The sequence below is a fragment of the Trichosurus vulpecula genome, chromosome 2, assembly GCF_011100635.1.
Source record: "Trichosurus vulpecula isolate mTriVul1 chromosome 2, mTriVul1.pri, whole genome shotgun sequence".
Taxonomy (NCBI): domain Eukaryota; kingdom Metazoa; phylum Chordata; class Mammalia; order Diprotodontia; family Phalangeridae; genus Trichosurus; species Trichosurus vulpecula.
The window spans coordinates 107,271,748-107,288,035 of NC_050574.1; the positions used below are offsets into that span (position 1 = coordinate 107,271,748).

A 16,288-nucleotide genomic window follows, 5' to 3' on the forward strand; every position below is an offset into this window, starting at 1 on the left:
TAATGCTCAGAAAAAAAAATGTTCTTTTTGAGAAGAATAATTTCATAACCTATACTAAAGAATCAATCCTACGAGATGGACCCACAAGCTACTGTAATCCAAGAAACTAAAACTTTAGTTCACAAGCCTGGCTGCTTTGTTTCTAATCATTTTACTTGGGAAAACCAGTATCAACAAGGCATTCTTCCTTAGATGGTAGCTCTAAAGTTACAGTTCATGATTTAGGGTGATAGCAGCTTGGGTTCTTCCATGTTAAGACTACTCTGCAGTTCTGTTGCCACCTCAAAAAAAAAAACAAAAAACAAACCTTATATGACTACATGTATTTGAATACTACAGTGTTTGTGGCTGAACGTCCCTGACTTATAAACTCAAGTTAGGGATATTAATTGTGTGCCTGATGTGTCCTTGCACTCTCCAAAATTAAGTTGTTTCTCATATAAGCATTAGATGGGATAACTTTTTAGTTACTACAAGAATTATGCCACAAAGTGGCCAAAATTAAGTTGAAAATCACATATATACAACAAGGTCTTTTTTTAATTGAAAACTGTTTAGAATATGTTACAGCAAACAGAGAATAGGACCACATGTGCTCTGAAGAGATTGAAAGCTACTATATCCCTAGTCTCACAGAGACATATAATTCACACAGAAAAGCTGGAAACAGTTATCTCTTTGCAACATGAACTATAATGGCAAACATGATGTTTTCTAAATGTATTTAAAAATCCAATTTTTTGAGGTACCAGACTTGTGATTTCGTTGGTTCAGGGAATTCGCTCTGAAGAAACTTCTTCATCAATCCCCACTGGCACCCGCTGTGCAACTGATAGTATTAAAGAGCTGCCTGGGGCACTGAGAAGTTAAATGACCTGCCCAGGGTTATACAGCCAGTATGTGGCAGAAGCAGGAAATGAACTGAGGTCTTGTGGACTCAAAGGCCATTCTTCATCCATTAGTCCATTCTATAACCTCACAGAAGATAAAAATTAATAAGCTTCATTAGTCAAAACCTATTCTTTAGTTTTTGCTTTCTTTCACTATTCTCTCAAGATTTATCTTAATGCAAATGAAGAAGAAATACTACAACTATTTGCTTCATTCAACCAATAAGATTGAAGTATATATTATGGATAAGTGAAATGATGGCCTGAAAGGCTATACCATAGAAACCATATGCTTTCTTGTAAGGAAAGCTATCAGTGGTAGTAATTTACAAATAAATCTCAGTCACAAATAAATAAATCACTGCCCTGTGGCTTTCTACTTACAGCACTTAAAACTTCATCTCTGTGCCCTTCTACACCTCCAAATATTGCAACCAGTGTGTCTGTCTGGATGTTCCACAGTCTCAAAGCATGATCTAGTATAAATGCAAATAATTAAGATTAACCTTTATCACTTTAGCTCTGGCCTTTCAAACCTATCCTACCTAATGACAGGTAATAAAATCTTAAGGTAATTATCAAAATGATTTAGATTTGCAATAGGCTTTCTTTGCACAGTTAAAGGCTACTTGAAAAATGGGAATGAAGATCGTAGGCTCAAAAAACTTCTTCATAATTTATAGAATAACACACCTTTTCAATGTCTTTTCATCAGCGTCATCTTATATCCTGATGAATCTGAATAAATTTCATTGAGACCAATTTTTAATATTTATTGAGCTCAAAGTTTATCTTTAAAGAAAGTTACTTATCAGCTCAATTGTTTTAAGGGACAAGGTGAAGAATGAAGATATAATCCTATTTTTGAGTTATAATATTTTTAATGCTCACAGCTTATAAGAACTTTTTTCAAAAATAAAATGGAGAAGTGCTATATAAGGAGGAATCGTGTTTAGACATTTTATTAGAAAATATTAAAAAAATTATGCTGCTTGTCATTAGACATTCTTCTTAACACTTATGCTTATACTAAGAAACAGATGGGAATAAGCAGATTTATAAGAAATCTATAGCGAGTTGAAATTATGATTGACATTGGTCCAATCATACACAGCTTTGTAGTATACTGCTCTCCATATTCTAAAATCATAATTTCAAATTCTTCAAATGTTTCGTTTTCTTTTAACATGAATGCAAGAAAAAGTACAATAATGCCCTAACTCAGAATTGGAGGAAAAAAAAAAAGCCAATCAGGGAATGTCAAGTATCTTCAATAGCAACAATGTTCAACAATGTGTATCAATAGTCAAACTTCTTGTGTGTCTTATCAGATTTTTAAAAATAGAGGACCTCAAAATAATATTAATGGCAATTCCAGTCAATTTCAACTCACTTTAAAAGTTTACTTTGATAAATGTCTTCTCCACTTTTAGATACAGAAATGAATAAAAAGCTGGGCTTAAAAGCTGTGCTAATTAAAACAAGTTAATTAAAACATGACTTGCATTACACACAGAAGTGCATTTGAGCCCAGAAACTCTTGCCTGTTTTGCTCACCACTACCAAGAGGGGAGGTAGTGAAAAAAATATTTCTACTCCTCTCTTCTTACTTCTCAGAGGTGGTGACATGTGGCACAGTTAGGAGCTGGAGGGTCAGAGGCCTAAGGTATGAAACACACAAGCATGCTTCATATACATATGTACTTTATATAAAAACACTTCGGAAAAAAATTTTTTGTAAATTAAATCATTTAAAATTCATTAGGACATTGCTTCACAAACCAAGATTTTTTAATCTGTGGTACAGCTGGAGAATAGGTCTGTGAAAAGATTACATACACTAGACCATGGTCACAGAAAAGGAGAGAAAACATGGGATGAAAATACACATGAGTACAGACCCTATGAGCACGAGTGACTCGGTTGTCTTAGGAAAGCAAAGGTTACTAATCATCAACTTCTAGGAACCCAAGGTGAGTTTGAGTGATTTCAGATTTAGAAGAGACATGGATCAATGAAAGGGAAAGCACACACAGATATGATGTCCTTGAAAGCACACATAGTGCTAGAACTACGCACTGTCTAATGGCACTTTATGGAAAACCTTTTGTAAATCAACCTTTTTTAAAACAAAATCCCACTGTTTTAGCGGTTTAGTAAATACATATTTTCATAAATGTAAATTAGTCAAGTTATATTAATGATATCATGGTATACAGATTATACCTACATAGGAATTTAAGGAGTGAAAATTACCTTTCGCATACTAGTTTGTAAAACATGCTTTTAAAATATGTCTATATATAACATGCTACTGACAACATGCTACAAAAATTTGATGACTTTTAGAATTTTCAAAATATCAGTCTTCTCTTATCAACTATACTATTCTGAATCCCCTAGCACCATCAGCATCATTTACTTTGGTAAAATGCCACAAGTAAATGTCTTCTTTTCAGAACTTACATCTTAGTCTGACACTTCATCTAGGCTTATGCTTTTATTCCTTATTGCTATAAAATTTCTAATATTTTTCAGTATAACTTTCTAGTACAATTATTGTTCAACCCCTAACTAAATGGAAAGAACATATAATTCATTCATATATAAGTAGGTCTAAAGAGTTGCTGGGTCTTACCTTTGCTTACTGAAAGAAGAAGATTTGGATCTCTCGGATGAAATTTCAGTTCATTAATAGCATTTCCATGGCCAACATAGTGCTAAAATAAAATTTAAAGATAAAGTTCATATCCCTAAGACAAATATCTTTCTCATTGCACAGAAATGGAAATCACTTTCATTTTAAGTGACTTGTACATTTTACATGTTTTTCTGCTTAAATGGGCTCCATGTTACCCTTTCTAAATCTATATGCAAGCATTTAAAACTGAGAGAAGCACAAACAGAATAAAAAAATCTGGGAGGGCAGACTGGAGGAAATTACAAGAACAAACAAGAAAACCCTATACTTTCCCTCCTTCCTTTTCTTTAGTACACTTTTTCCAGACATGACAAACATGAGAGCCTAAAAAATGGGAATCCTATGTATTTTTCTATAACTACATAAATACGTACAACACAAAACACACTTTTAATGCAGAAATTCACTTTAAGTATATTTGCTAAAGCAGTTTTAAATTACCTTAGTCCAATGAACTCTTAGGAAAATATAAGCATTTTACCTAATGCCAAAATTCAAAATTTCACTAGCTACAAACTCTGCATGACAAAGCCCCAATAATATACATTCAGGGAAATTAAATCTATGGTTTTAACTTTCAACTTACCTTTATGCACTGCATTGTTATGGGATTAATTATCCTAATTATGCCTCTAGATCCAGCCACAGCTAAGAGAGGATGGCTTGTATTGCTATCATAAGTCCAAGCACAAGTATAAAAGTTTTCATCAGCCTAAGAAAAAGTACTGTTAAGGAACACATTTTAAAAACATAACTTCTAACCACACTCTTTTCATTATCTGTGAAAGATGTGTTTAATATTTTATGATTTGATTCAAATATACTAAAACTGCCAGTTTTATCAGTGCCTGACAAGTAGTAAACTCTCACTTCCTGTCCTCACTCAGAAAGTAGGGTCTAAAATAACAATGAATAAACAAATTCTAAACCAATCAACAAAAAAAATCACAATGTTTTGTTTTCCCACCTAACTCCCTATTTCACTTTAGTTCACTTTAATTGCAAAAGATGCTGATGTTGTCTATTTGTGGTCAATTTTGTAATAATAAACAGCTAACATTCATAGTGCTTGAAGGTTTGGGAAGTGGTTTACATACACTAAAAGACAATTGTGAGTGAATATCTAATTCTTCTCCTGTGTTTTAGTCATCAACAATGTACATAGAAATTTTCCCTTTCTTTGTGTTCCTGCTTCAAACTAAGTAAGAATTTGATCACCTCAAAATTCGTATTCTTCAGTATAAGAAGAATCTGAATTATAGACATGGTTGAGAATCATTTAATTATAAAATGCTAAGGTGAGAAGGGAGGTTTCAATAACTGTAGTAAAGAGATATGAGATTTCCAACCTCGCTGGGTTGCTTACATGGTCTCACTTATTTCCTGGTATTTTGTTTCCTGGTATCTTGAACAAGTTATTTTGACCTCTCTGGGTCTGTTTCCTAACCTGTAAAATGCAGGACTAGATGACCTCTACAGTTTCTTCTAGCTCTAAATCTAAGCTACAAACTTAAATTAAACATGCAGTCTGAGTCTGAGAATACTCACCTAGATAAACCTCAAAGCCAGGAACAAAAGCTTGAGTCTTTTAAAATGCTAGGCATTTATGAGATGACACCCCCCCCCCGCACCCCCACCACACACACACACCTGTAAAGCCAAAGATTTTTTGTCTTCATTTAAAGTAAGACTTTTCTAAAGATCGCTAACTTGTCAAACTAGAAATATGCAACCAAGATTGATCCTTGGTTGGTTTATAGATGAGACACCCAATTAGCTAAACTGGTTGCAACCTGAGGACCTCTGAGGTCCCTTTCAACTCTAAAGTTATGCTTGTATACTCCCATACATGATCTCACTGAGGATCAATAGGGTCATCTTTATATACTAAAGTCAACACTTAGCCATGGACATGTTTAGCCTGGAGAAGCGAAGGCTCAGGGAGTATGTAACAACTATCTTTAAGGCAGATGAAGTGAAGATTTGTTCTATGTGGCCTCAAAAGTAAAAAATAGAAATTCCAAGGAGGAAAAGTTAGGTTTGATATACGGGAAAAGTTTGTTAACAAGAGCTATCTAAAAGTAGGATAGAGTACTAAAAGTAGGATAGACTAACTCAAAAGATGGCAGGGTCCCCCTCCTTCGAGGCCTTCAAACATAGGCTAGACAACCACTTCACTTGTAAGCTATGTTACTGTGGAGATTACTTTCATAAAGGAGTTGGACTACAAAACCCCTGAAGTCCCTTCAAACCCAAATTCTGTGATTTTGTACTGATCCTGGAATAAGAGTTTTATTGAATAAGTATAATGAAAAAATATTTCTAAGCAGTACCAGATCTCAAATTGTACTATAAAGTAATAGTAATCACACATACTACTTGACACTGGTTAAAAAATAGAGAGGTCGATCACCAGAAAAGATCAGATACGCAACACACCAAGGGTAAATAAACACAGTAGCATGATCTCAGTTATTAGGGAAAGGGTTCATTTGATAAAAATTGCTGAGATCAGAATGACCATTTAAGTATAAATGTCAACAATACTAAACACTTAAATCTGAGAAATGATGCAAACTTTTTACAATATGATACAAAGAATCATAGAATGAACCCAAGAAGCCATTTAGTTCAACGTACAGAAGGTGCACAAGAACCACAGCAATGGGCAGCTGCAATGGAGGCAATGGGTGGCTCTGGGCAGAGAGGCCCCTGCCCTGGGATTGAGGAGCTCCAGTACCAGCAAGAGGCGCCCCTAACATTCAGAATGGTTCAACCTGTGGCTCTTCCTGCTCTACCACTATGCTCTCACTGTTCATCTTCCCACTACCCTGAAAGAATAAGCTGATAACTGTTGAAGGACTTTGTTTCTAGGATGCTTCGAGGATGAATAACTTAGAAGAACGCTAATAGGTGCAATAAAAGAGTTTCCAATAGCTGTGCAACTACTGTTTATTTTGCTACAAATCAATGGATCTTCTAATAGCCTGAGAGATACTACTTTGATACTATAATCAAAGGGTGGTTAAATCACTGCTAAACTGATGCAAACATCCATCAGTTCATGTTGCAATGACTTTCACAAATATTCAATGGCTTTATAGAGGCTTGTTAGAATAGAATTTTACTCTATTTATTATATGTGTATTTTATATTGAGAAAAAAAAGATATATTCTTTTATTTTAAAGAACATTATCCCTCATCCTAAAAAATTCCAAGGTAACAAGATAGATACTGAGACTACTGTAACTATTATCATTTTTTAAAAAAACTAGCCCAGTATTTAGAATCAATAAGAAAGTTACCTTTCCAAAATAAATTGTTTTTAATGTCTACATTCAAAGGAAAAAATCCTTCACAAAGTCGTACTATGATTTCTTACTACGATGTAGTGGTGAACAGGGATTCTTTAAAACTTCACCAGTGGAATACAAGCCTGGCAAGTCTTATTATGCTGCAAATGCTTTGAGTAAGGTGCCAGTAGCAGACTAAGCTTATTTCTGAGGAACTTTCTAGCTAAGTACAGAGATGCTCATCTTAAGTAGGCAGGTCACTTGAGAGTTAACTTTTTAGCTGTGGCAGCCTATGAAACAAAGGAAAATACAAAATGATCCTCATTTCTATGAAGTTTCATTCCATTTTTGCATCAATGGTAGCAGTGGAGGAAGAGAGAGAAAATGCTAAGAATCATAGTTCTGAGACCATCCATAAACAATCCCTTTGCTGGTATCACTCTAAACGTGAGAACCTTGTCCAACAAGCAAATGGATATGCTTTGGAATAACAGAATCAGAATTTTTTTTTTTACCATTACTACTACAAAGGGAACAAGAAGCTTAAAAAAAAGTTGCAGCTAAATAGAAGGATGACTTCTTCGAAATTCCTTTAACAGTGATAATCAACAATCTGTCAACAAGCATTTAATAAGTCAGACAAGACATAAAACAAGCAAACATATGGTCACTGAAGGCTTTGATCACTGCCATGATGGACATCTAGCACTGAATGGAAGGTAAAGGAGTCTCTGTGAATGATAGTAAGGCTCTCCAAATGCTCTACATATTTGTGATGACAGCAAACAAGTTGCCTTCCCCTCTAAAGCTACTTTATCTTGTATGTATTGATTTACTTCTATGGTGTCTCCCCCATTAGAATGTAAGCTCCCTGAAGGCAGAAAATGTTTTTACTTTTTAAAAAATATTTCTAGCACTTCACATAGTACCTACAACATAGTAAATGCTTAATAAGTGCTCATTGGTTGAGTGGATCAAGCTCTAGTACCCAGTATTCTGGAAGAAATTTGTAATGAGTCAAAGGAGTTTAATTTAACCACTGATGCAGGAAAACCCAAATGGACTTGGAGATTATGACACGCAATTGCATGGGTCACCTACAAAGCTCATCCATCAGTATGTATCTCTTGAATAAACAGTACAAATGGACTACGAGTTGGACCCAGAATTAAAAAGTAGACGAGCAAGATAGTTTTGAGGAAATTGCAATGTTCCCTCTTAAGGGTTCTAAACTTCTTCCAGAAGCAAAGTCCTATTATTTGAATAGCAATATCCTACCAGCATTGATGTATTGTTTTAAATCATGGAACATCAGTTTCTAGAGTATTAAGGATAAATATCAAACAGAAGGCAAAGAAAAGGTGCGTGGTTGGTGTTTGCAGGCTGCAAAAATATGTAACAAATATGAAACTTCAAAAAATGAGAGTAAAAGATATTATCAAGGAACTGATTGATAAAGTTCACTATGCTGATCAAATGATGAGAACAAGGGAGAACCAGTGGACAATCTATACATTCCACTGGTATCCTCAAGATGTCAGAAGTAAGCAAGTAAAGTCTCTGTCACATTGCATGGTGCTCCTATGGCGAACTTATCAAGGGACACAGACTAAAGTATGGACAAGAATGGATGGGGTTCAATCTCAATTATTAATCTTCACATTGATGAAAACAAAGATCCATCTGAATAACAAATATTTAGGTACTTAAGAAAATGTCAAAACAAGGCAGTAACTAAATAGTTTTTGAATAATAAAAAGATAAGTAGGAGAATTCTCTAAATATCATAACTTTAAAACAAATAATTTTACATTTTCAAGGGCTACAGTATTATCTACACAAAGGGCATCAAGCAAACAACATTAAAAAGTCAGCTTAAAACTCACAATGAAAAATGCTGTCCACTTCCAGAGAAAGAACTGCTAAGAGTCTGAATGCAGACTGAAGAATACTTTCTGTTAAAACCTTCTTTATTTCTCCTGGTTTTCTGGGGAGAGGGGAGGAATTTATATTTTCTTTCACAACATAACTAAAAAGGAAATGTTTTGCATGACTGCACATGTATAATCTAGATAAAATTGCTTGTCTTCTCAACAAGGGGGGAGAGGAGGAGGGAGAGAATTTGGAAGCCAAAAATTTTTTTTAAAAGTGAATGTTAAAAACTTTTACATGTAATTGGAAAAAAGAAAAGAAAATCACCTTAGAATGAATGAAGAATACCGTTCACTATAAATGAGTGAATTATATTATGAAGAAAGCCAAAATTATTAATAATGTCTTTATGTATTCAGTATACATAGACACCATCAGTGAGAACAGTTAAAAACTTACAGGCTGTGCAAAACCCAGGAGCAATCCAGCCCAGTATTCTATACTGATATTAAAAATGAACTTTCTTATGGAAGGGCTAAAGAGGCATTCCTTGACATATATTCCATTACCTTAATAATCTATTAAGAGTTTTTGTCCTTTATGTACATAATTCTTTTTGAACCTGGTATTATTTTCAGCTTATACTTATACAGCTTCTTGGGGGTAATGACTTTTTAAAGTTTCTTACCTTTCAATCGAAGTTACTACTTTATTCCAAACTTAATTCTTTCAAGTTTCAAGAGAAATACCTTAAAATCCAATACACTATTTAGTAAATGCCTGTTTACTTTGTCTACACCACTCACAATTTTTAAAATTTCAATCATATCCCCAAATCTCTCAACTTTCATCTTTCTATGATAAAAAATCCTGGTGTTTTCAGACTGTCTTAACACAGTAGTCGCCCTCCCTTAATCATTTATAAAACTCCCTTCTGTAATACCCCTCTAGTTGAACTAAAGCATAGAGGCACACAAAACAGAAACATGCCCACTATTTGATGTGTGGAAAAACTAAAATTTTGTACAGAGTAGGGTGTTTCTGCTTTTATTCCTAATGCATTCTCAATGATAAAGCAATATTTTGAAGGCCTTCTGATTGCAAATGATTTCCTAGTCTTTTCCTAGATTGAAATTGATGTTTCATACTCCACTATTATAACTGACATATCACATTTCCCTAAGAGGATTACTCTGCATTAGCCTGCAGTGAAACTCATCTACCACTTTTCTACCTATTCATTTGGTCTCAAAAACTTTCGCTGCAGCCAAGTTCCATACATTTTATTTCATTTTAAGGGGGAAAATGGCAAATTTGTAGAGTAGTAGTTCTCAAACTTTTTGGCCTCAAGAATACTTTACACTCTTAAAAATTGAGAAATTCCTAGAGGGGTTTATGTACAGTATACCTATTGGCTTTTATATTAGAAATTAAAGCATCTTAGTATTGTTATGAAAGTAACTTTCACCTTGGGGACCCCCTGAAAAACTTAGGGACCCCAAGAGGTACCTGGACTACACTGAGAACCTAGAGCAATTAAGCACAGACACATCTGCTAATATTCTACAGCTTTAAGAACTGTTAAAACATCAAAGCAATCATTACTTTCTTTTTTTTTTTCATTACTTTCAATAAATCATGCACTATCTATCTTAATACAAAATTACACCTATGGCATTTTTTCACACCAATGTTAACTATATTAATGAACTCATTGGTCGAGTACCCACATTTCAAGGAACTAAACAATAGGCCAAATTAAAATTAAGTAACAAGGCCAAAGAAAAGTGTATTAGTATTATTCCTTCATTATCTCTCTCCCCTTCCTGCCTCCAGTTTTTCCTCTTTCCATTCCCTCATGCATAAACTACAAAAATGTTCCTCAGTCACAGTCTGATCATGTCACCCCCCCATTCATCCTCTCACTTTGAATATTATCCATTACCTTTAATATAAGTGTAAACTTGAGAATAAAGAGCATAACATTTTTCACCTTTGTGAGCCCAGTGACTAGCACACAGTAGGTATTTAATATTTGTAGAACTGAATGTGGTTTTAAATCAATAATTCAATTGATTCTTCTGGATTCAATTAAATTCTTCTGGAGACTCATCCAATTATTTCTACTTCCAATTTCTCTGATATTATCACCTCAGCTTATTGATCTGGACAAACTTTTCAACTTAAAATCATAGAATCCTAGAGTCGGTAGAGACCCTACAAGTCATCTATCTATCATTACTCAATTCTACGGCTGTGATCCATGTTCCTATGCAGCAATCTTTTGCATGAACACATACCTAGAGGTCTTCATCCTTTGAATACTTTCGGTCACTATCTCAAGAGGCAGTCTGCTCTTCTATTAAGAGGTTCAATTGTTAAAAATAGATATCAAGTGACTAGACTATATAATATACTCTTTATCAAAGTTTTGGAGAATGTAGACAAAGATGACAGAATAGTTGAATATGATGGCTAAATCCAAATATTTGTATTTACTTATGTGAGAGCAACCTGAAGTGGACAAACACACAAGATTTAGGACTCAGAAAGGAATAAGAGGATTATTCTAGGCAAAGGGAATAATATGAGTAATAGCTCACAGGATCACAGATCTAGTACTGGAAAGGATCTTAGAGAATGTCAGTCCAAATTCTTGATTTTACAGATGAGGAAACTGAGGCTCAGAGAGGTTAAGTGACTTGCCCAAGGGTCATATCTGTAATATGACCTTTGGTAATAAGCAACAGGTATAAGAGATGGATTTAAATTGAGGTCCCGTGACTCCAAATTCAGCATTTTTTTCCACTGATCAAGCTACCCTCAGAACAGAGACAGGAATAAATAAAGTATATTCAGTAATCAGGAGAGTACCTGAGGGTTTATGTTGGTGGTTAAAGGGATATAAGGTTAGATGAGGCAAGCAGAGCTAAGTTATAGATGGCTGTGCATACTCCATTAAAAACTCTAGGATGATATGCAAATATTTCATCATGAATTATTAATGCTCTAGGTTACTTAATAAGGTTGGGGACAACAGAAACCTTTTCAAAGCCTCCTGGATCCAATCTTCACAGTATTGCTATTGACCATTTCAATCAATCAACACACATTTATTAAGCTTCAGCCACCCTGCTAAAGTACTGAGACAAAGACAAAAACAAAACAGTTCCTACCAGTAAGGAGTTGGTGTTTATTGGGAAAAGCAATATGTACGTATAACTGAATATAAAATATACAGAACATAAATAAATATATACAAATATTGAGTATCATGACACATAACCAGTAAGATAACAAATTAGTCACTTTTTGCATGTTCCTTTAACTCTCTAACCCTTAGAAAGGAGAAAATTTTAATCCAGATGTAGAGCAATTACAACTCAATCTACTCTAAATAAGAAGCCCAATCTTTATCAATGAACACTAGGCAAGTTTAATCCTTAAACGCTAACTTTAAGCATATTAGCCACTAGCCAACATATTTATCTGGCAGGGACACTAAATGGACTCCAGCACTTGTACTTGGGTCCATCTTGGGATCTCCACTCCAACCCCCTGCTGATACTGTCAAAACACTCCTTCCCAAGACCACAGACTCTGAACAATGATGTGAGGTGGAGGGAAAGGGCTGAAAACAGTACAGTCTTCTAATTCGGTTCTGGCCTAGATTAGAGACTAGCAAGACTTCACACACTCTGCTTGAAAAATCTGCCCCATCCTGCAAAGAGGCACAAGGCAATGACTCAGCTTAGCCCCAAGAAATAAAGGAGAGCCAAAGGAGGGCTTAGGGCAGGGGAATCAGTGTCTGTAGGGGGCTGTTGTAGGTCCGAAGGAATGGGGACTGAGAACAAGAACTTTAACACCAAAAATATTCAAAATAGACTAGTGACCTCTATATTCCTCAATATAGGAAGGCTGGGGAATAGGATGGGTGTGCCCACCAACAAACGGAGATAAGTCAGAAATTGTTTAACCAGTGAATATATAAAAAGGCTGAAACACTAAAGACTTTAGGAGGGAAAAAAAAACCTCAGTAAAAGTTCAGAAAACAAGTAGATAAATCAACTTAGAGGATAAAAAACCAGAAGAAAGGATGAATACTAAATCCTTAAAGAGGTTACAAAGCTCTCAACAAATTCATAAGAAAAGTTAAATGACCTAATGCATGATGAAATCCAGAAATCCAGAATTCTCTCCCAAGAGAGAAGAGAACAGTAAGAAACTCCAGAAAGGCTCAAAAGAAAAAAGAAATTCATAGAAGAAATAATTGGGAACAAATATATAACAGAAATTAAAACTCTCAAAGCAGAATTTCTGCCTCTGACATTTACCAGCTGCACCATGACAAAGTCACAAGCTCTCTGATGCTATTTCCTCTTCTGTAAAATATAGGTAATGATACTAGTAATACCTTAAAACCTACCTCACAGTATTGTTAGAAAGAGCAAATGATATGGCTGTAAAATGCTCTGCAAACTTTAAACACTATGCTAATGTCAGTTATGTTATGGGGAATAACAAAGTCATGGAAGAAGGGGTAGCACAAACAGAAATTAATGAAGATCAATTCAAATTTTAGGGGAATAATTAATTTAGAGCATTTTTTTCCAGGGGTGATGTCCTTATCTCAAGTCAATTCACATATTCACAAAAAAACATGCTGTACTTTAGAGAAGGATACATCAGCATCCACGTAAGATTGCAATAACCGGATTTCTCCTTGTGAGTGACATTCATATAGAGTAACCTGATAAAACAAAATGAACAGTGTATTTAATCTTGAAAAGCACAGAAGTTTATTCTGCAGGTTTTGAAGAGGTTTAAGAACACATATTGAAACCCTATAAAACGTTGCTTCAACATAGAAGTTCTAGGAAGTCTTAAGTCAACCATGATAGTCTTACTTCACAATATATATGATAAATAATGTTATAAGATTTTCCCCTTCTTTCAAATAGTTTTTACAAAGTCCTTATGTAACTTGAAACTTGGATAACTGTGACTGTGTGCCAAATAAACAATCAGTAATCTTTCTGGTAACAAATGAACGTTATGGATCTCAAGTATGCTATCTACAGGAAAGAATGGACTAATAGATATGAGTGACCTCGGAGTAAAGAATTTAGATTCAAATCTCAACTCAGACATTTACTGTGTGACCCTGGGAAAGTCACTTTACCTTTCTTTTGACTCATTTTCCTCATATGTAAAATGGGGATATTAATAGTACCCAACTTACAGGGTTATTGAAAGGATCAGAAGAGATAATTATGTAAAGAACTTTGCAAACCTGAAAGCACCATATTATTCAAGTTTTAAAATATATAACTTGATGAAGATCCTGTATCTAATTCATCACTATTCATTAAAACTCAAAAGTTACCCACATCTGCATTAAGTATATAAAAAAACTCCTTTTTAAGATAATTGTTTGGTTATCAAGATACACTGCTGTCCATTTTATTTTAGAACATATAATAACAGAAACTTTAATCATTTTAAACCAATGCCTTTCATTGACAGTAAGCTCCATGTCAGCTTGGACTAGCATCTTTTTTTTTTTAATATCTTTCTAACACACAGCAGAGCCCATTTGATAAATCATTGATTAAAATTCCTCTGTAGGTTAAGCTTTGAAAAGGGAATTTTTTTTAAGATGCCTGGCAAAACACATGATTAGAAGTTGAATTTTGGTATTAGTACAGGAGGCAGCATGATGAAGTGGAAAGACAGCTGGCCTGGAAAGACTGGATTAAAGTCTCAACTCTGACACCTACGTATGGGCTCTGTTATAATGCTAGCTAAATCATTTAACATCTCAGTAAACTAGGCAACTTTCTAAAACTATAAACTGCAGTGTAGTTGTTAAGCTGTGTGTAAAGGGAGTTTTCTTGTATGGAATCCCCTATACTAATTAAAAAAAAAAAAAAGGTCTAGTTTACAAAAAACCTGTATGATCAATTGAGTGGTATATAATTTTTTTCCCTAGATTTCACAAAATGTTTTAAGTATCCTTAAGGTAATTAATGACTATGTTTCCCACAAAAGGTACTGAGTAAGTAGCCTCATTCTTCGCTTAAAACTATTTTTGTTTCTCTGTATTCTTTTCAAGGCTAGAAAACCAAAGGTAAAAATTAAAATGGAAGAGGTATATATCTTATTTGCAAAGTAGAACTTTTAAATGGCATTTCACCATGTTACCAACTTCAGTGGTGAAATCTTGGGAGAATATATATATATATATATATAAACTGAAATTATATCACTAGAGACAAGAGTAGAACAGGTATAAGGAAGCCTCAATATCCATGCAAGAGGATTCCCTTTAAAAGATAAGCAAGGTGTTTTTTTTTTTTAATCTGGAGGGGGAAGGCAGGGCAATTGGGGTTAAGTGACTTGCCCAAGGTCACACAGCAAGTAAATGTGTCAAGTGTCTGAGGCTGCATTTGAACTCAGGTCAGGAGGACTCCAGGACCGGTGCTCTACTCACCAAGCCATCTTGCTGCCCCAAAACAAGGTGTTTTTGGTATTGCAACAAATCTAATTATATATGAACCATGAAGCATCTACCTTATACCAAATTCCACTTTATAGAAATCTATAAAGAATGAAGCAGTTGTTCACAAGAGCTTTTATTCTTATCTACTTTGAAGTTTTCGTTTAAAAAAAGAAAAGAAAAAAAAAGGAAGAGACTTTTTGGGAGACTCTCTTAAGTAGAGAAATTACTCTACTAAAGTGACAGTTTAAAATCTCTTAGCACTTAGGTGATTTTAAAAGTGAGATCAAAGGAACAGAACTAGTGAATTTCAAGTTTCCAGATGAAAAATCGATGACAATTCTTAAATTCTGGGAGCTCAAGAGCCCACAATTTGAAGCAGTTTAGCTTCAAGTTTCAACAATATATGGCACTTGAGCCACAGATGATTTTCAGTGGTAAAGGTTCTAAGGTTGTAGACAAAATAGTGAAGCTGATCAGATTTGTCTTAATTCCCTTTCTACCTTCGGATACCAATCTCAACCCAGAATCTCCAAAAAAGCCCTAAGCACTATCACAGCTCCCAATCCAGTTAATCTTTTCCAAAGTGTTAATTGATTACCTAAACTGTCAGCAGGTAAGGGTTTTAGGTTTAAGGATCTACATTTTAATAGGCTATCTACACCACAGGGTAGTACAAAGGAAATAATGCTTCGCTAAAGTGAGATGATTAAAGGAAAAGATTTCCTGGAACACAGTGGATATGCTTCTGCCCTACTCTATCCATTCATACTAACAACCATCCCACAAATAAACAAATTTTGGCTTAGTTTAAAATCAACAATAAGTGTAACAACATGGTTCTTTTTCAAACAATTCTTATGTTTCTGGACTATTTTGACTTGCTCAAGGGAAAAAAAAACCAATTATTTATTGTAAATAAATCAACAGAACAATTTTTTTATATCTTATAATTTTAACTTAGATTTTGAAAAACCATTTAACATCTTTAAGGGTCTTTTTTATCAGCTGGTTTCTAAATCACATTCTTAA

At 34.4% G+C, this 16,288-nt stretch overlaps 1 protein-coding gene across 1 annotated transcript in view; it reads right to left on the reverse strand.

Moving 5' to 3' along the window:
• EED (embryonic ectoderm development) overlaps window positions 1-16,288 on the reverse strand; it is a 33,057-nt gene that overhangs the window by 8,026 nt on the left and 8,743 nt on the right. The window contains exons 4-7 of the mRNA XM_036747067.1: window positions 13,442-13,507; window positions 4,178-4,303; window positions 3,529-3,610; window positions 1,275-1,366 (exon numbers count right to left, since the gene is read on the reverse strand). Coding sequence (XP_036602962.1) covers window positions 1,275-1,366; window positions 3,529-3,610; window positions 4,178-4,303; window positions 13,442-13,507 — 366 coding nt within the window. The remainder of the gene's footprint in view (window positions 1-1,274; window positions 1,367-3,528; window positions 3,611-4,177; window positions 4,304-13,441; window positions 13,508-16,288) is intronic.